This window comes from Melitaea cinxia, chromosome 4 (assembly GCF_905220565.1).
Source record: "Melitaea cinxia chromosome 4, ilMelCinx1.1, whole genome shotgun sequence".
Classification (NCBI taxonomy): Eukaryota; Metazoa; Arthropoda; class Insecta; order Lepidoptera; family Nymphalidae; genus Melitaea; species Melitaea cinxia.
Window position 1 is genome coordinate 7,127,425 of NC_059397.1, and position 3,971 is coordinate 7,131,395.

Genomic DNA, 3,971 nt, shown 5'->3' on the forward strand with positions numbered 1-3,971 from the left:
TTTCACTTTTCATAGCAATCTGTGCTTACATAATACGAGGTGATAGTGTATATTACCATATTTTTTATGTTAACTTTAAATATTGGCTATTAATAATAATAAATCTCATTTCGAGATTTTCTCTGATAATGCTTTTTACATAAAAATAAAAATTCTTATGTAAAGTATAAGCATTCTATAAAATTAGGTTTAAAGAAAACGATTATATTTTATAAAAAAATATTTCATATATTTACTTATAGTCACAACGCAATCGGTTGGTTTTTGAGGATTTTTTTACTTAACATTAACAACGACATATAAATCTTAAGTTATTAGGAATTTGTCTTAGGGTGCTAAACTTATTTATTTACATCAAAGTCTTTGTCATAGAATAGTTAATAATCTGATTTGTTTTGTTTTCTCAAAAAGAATAAAAAGTACAGAATTGCCATATTCTTAGCCCTCTTAATAAATCTGAACACTATAAACTATTTTAAACATAATGACTAGATAAAATATTAAAACTTAACCTTAAAACTTTATGACGTTGGAAGCTAAGAAAAGGCTATATTAAGGCACAGCGTGTTTTGAGTCTTTTACGATACATCTAAATGCTTAAATGGAACAAAATTATCGTTTCAGTCTTGGTACTGCTATTCCATCCATGTATGAAATGAAAGCAGTGGTCGGTTTCTCAGTCACTCGACGGAATGCATCGATGGGGTCGTTATAGTCCACCATTATCCCCTCTCATTAGGAATATACTGATTGCGCTTAATTAGAGGTTCTCTCAAAGTCTCTCGCGCTCCAACGTTCGAGTCCTTCTTGAAGCGAATACTTCTTTTTTTCACAATCAACAAGCCGCGCAATGGCCGCACTTTGATCACCGTAAATCACGATACCTGGAAAAAAATAAATTTTATTGAATAAAAATTGTAAAAAAATCATTACGAATTACTAATAGTGATTTATTAATTTCAAATATAATTCCCATCAAAATCCAACTGGTATCACCAGATGTTTGCTCAGTGCTTAGCAAATATTGTAACACGTGTGCTTCCCTCACCGCCCTTCTATTTCCTCTTGAGATTTCGTCTTCCGGCACAATAAATTAATAGGCGGTTGGCGGTTTTTATATGGCTCTACTTGTTTTGTGAAATTTTCGAAAATGAAACATTTGGCGAAATGTGTTGACAGTTATAACTGACCGGACGCATCGTATTGATTCGAGGTAAATAAACAAACCTTAAAACTGAAATCTGTTTCCACTTGTTTTAAATCGAGCAATCTCTAAGAACCAGTTTCTATTAGAATACGCTTCTTTTTATATGCAATTTTCTCACTACATGCGGGATGAACCACAATATTATTAGAAATAATTGTTAGTAGACTTGAGGAGTAAGTATGCGGGCCCAATTGGTTTTGTTAAACCAGTTTTTCTTGGATAGAGAAACTTCTAACTATAATAAAAAAGTCTACTTTGCTAAAAAAATTTGAAAGAAATATTTCAAAATTCATCTTTGTCAAAGACATTATTTTTTGCTAACTTTATTTAACAATGAATAGATAAAGTCTACGACGACGGTTCAATGCGCAGCTATAATAGTGTATATGTTTACCTTTTGGCTCGTAGCGCAAGGGTCCTAAATCTCTTTTCAAATTGTGCAACATAAAAGCATAGACCTGTCCCGATAGGTAACCGTGACTAACGAATAGCACAAAGAGCTTAGCATATTTTTAATATTTACCTGAGCTTTTTATAGAAATCCGTATGTCGCTAATAAATAAAAGCTAAAAGTGCCTTATTCGATAAAAAAAAAAAACGATAATGTGATAACGCAATGTCAACAAAGTCGCGACAAACAATGCAAACAAAATGATAAGAATTTGGAAATATCAAAGCACAGGGGCCTTATACCAACTAACTTATAGAATAATTCAAATATTTAATAATAACTAGTTTATCTTTTTGTAACCTTGCTTTCTTATCGCTATACTGAATAAAGTAAGGAAGATATAAGTTTTCACGGCCATTCAAGCTTTTATTTGAACTTAAAGAATAATACGTTTTAGTCATGGATTTCTCGTTTAAATTACTACTTCTTATTTTAATATGTTTAATAATAAAGCGTAACCAACCTTAATTCATTGTTGTTGCCACCAAGTAATAACATCAAGTAACTCTTCATCTTCAGGACTCATCGGTTCATAGGAATCGTAAGCGTCGTGACAGGTTGGCCCTGTCGAACTTTCTGATATTAGTGAAGGTGCAGGTGAATGAGACTCGTCTGAAGACGGAGGTGTTTGTGGTCCATTACCACTTAAGCCCAAACTCATTTGAGTTTCTGAGCATCCTTCTTCACTCTCATCTAATAAACGTTTCAAGCTCTTAATGTATTCAACAGCGAGCCTCAACGTATCAACTTTACTCAGTTTTCTGGAAGATCCTCTGCCACCCGCTAAAGCAGCCGTGACAGCGGAAGGAATATGTTGTCGAAGGGCTGCAAATCCATTGTTAACTTGTTTCACTCTATTCCTTTCCCTGGCGTTTCTTCGGGCCACAGACGCTGGTTGAATCGGGTAAGGCTGATGAATATAAGATTTCTTTTTACAACGCGCTGTGTCTACTGGAGCCGGTGCTAAGCGTCTCGGTGCGGGGTTCTGCAGCTGCGTTAACTTTTGGTTAACGTCGAGATTTTGATAAGTGTGAATCGCCGCCATGGGCATCACGAACGTAAAACTGTCGATATTAGGTCAGGTCGAGCGCACGTGTGCGTGCCGCGGAGGTTGCCGGTGGATTGGCGGAGGTGGCTCGCACCCCCGACACTAAGTAGTGCGCGGCGCGCGGCGGCGGTGGGGCGCGTGCCGGGCGCGCGCGCACGCACGGGCCGCGGTCCTCCCCGCCTGCTGCTCGGCTACTTGTTGCACGTTGATCAAAATACGTCGGTTCTTATTATGCCAGAGCTAGCGCAACTCGCACCGCTATTGTTGCACGTTGTTACGCATAATTATCCTGTCGATTACCATGTTCGGTAGACGAGATTCGCCGGCATCATCTATTTAGACGTCGTTAGGTAGAATGGACGCTATAAATGTTGTAGAAACTTATATTACGTTGACGATTTTAGAGCTTTTTTCCTGAAGTAAGATAATTGCTGTTAAAATAACTATGATGCTAATGGATATAAGTACAAGCATGCTTAAAAAGCAATAATGGGACAACGAGTAGATTTTATAATCATTATATCATAATCGAGTAATATTAGCTAAATTATCCTTTCCGCCAAAGAGACCTTTCATCTATACACCTATACACCCAAGAGCAGGTGCGCGTGGGAAGATCTAAATCGTACGAAAACCATTTCAAAATCAAAAATATTTAGAATTATTAGATATTTTTATCTACAATATTTATTGCTCAAAAAGAAAATGCATGCAGTATAATTTTTAGCAAAGTTTTTTACAGCATTAAACGTATCACTTTATATTATTTTAAATATTGTTACATGTACAATTTATCAACTTTGAACGTTCACGTCATACAAATGTCGACGTCAAAAGATTTGTCAAACACCCCTAAAGACATCTAGTAAAAATAAGTCTCGAATAATCGTAAAGGTTTTATACCAGTAAACATTGTTAAGTAATTACTATGATGTCTTTTACTAGCCGATGTGGTGTAAAATATATTGGCGCGATGGTTCACAGCGTCGGCTGGGAGGCAGGTGCTCGGCGTGTGCGTAACTATTATAGAATACGTCACTACTCAATCTCTCCGACTCAGATAATTCTTACTGAGGCAACTGAGAGTTAATAAATAAAGAATATCTTACATAATTATGGAAATATTTAGATTTCAAATAAATAACTTTATTGTTATTATTAATAAAAGAAATTTGTCTATTCGTTTAAAATTTCGATATAGTTATTATTATTGACTTAAATTTTTATATAAAAATTATCACCATAAATGTTTACTTATGGTCTAA

The 3,971-nt window shown here is 35.4% G+C and overlaps 1 protein-coding gene across 1 annotated transcript; it reads right to left on the bottom strand.

The window, feature by feature from the left end:
- Positions 1 to 2,127: 2,127 nt before the first annotated feature.
- LOC123670530 (achaete-scute complex protein T3-like) lies at positions 2,128 to 2,709 on the bottom strand. The gene has a single exon (XM_045604018.1). The coding sequence runs from the start codon at positions 2,707 to 2,709 to the stop codon at positions 2,128 to 2,130; it is 582 nt and encodes a 193-aa protein (XP_045459974.1).
- Positions 2,710 to 3,971: the final 1,262 nt, after the last annotated feature.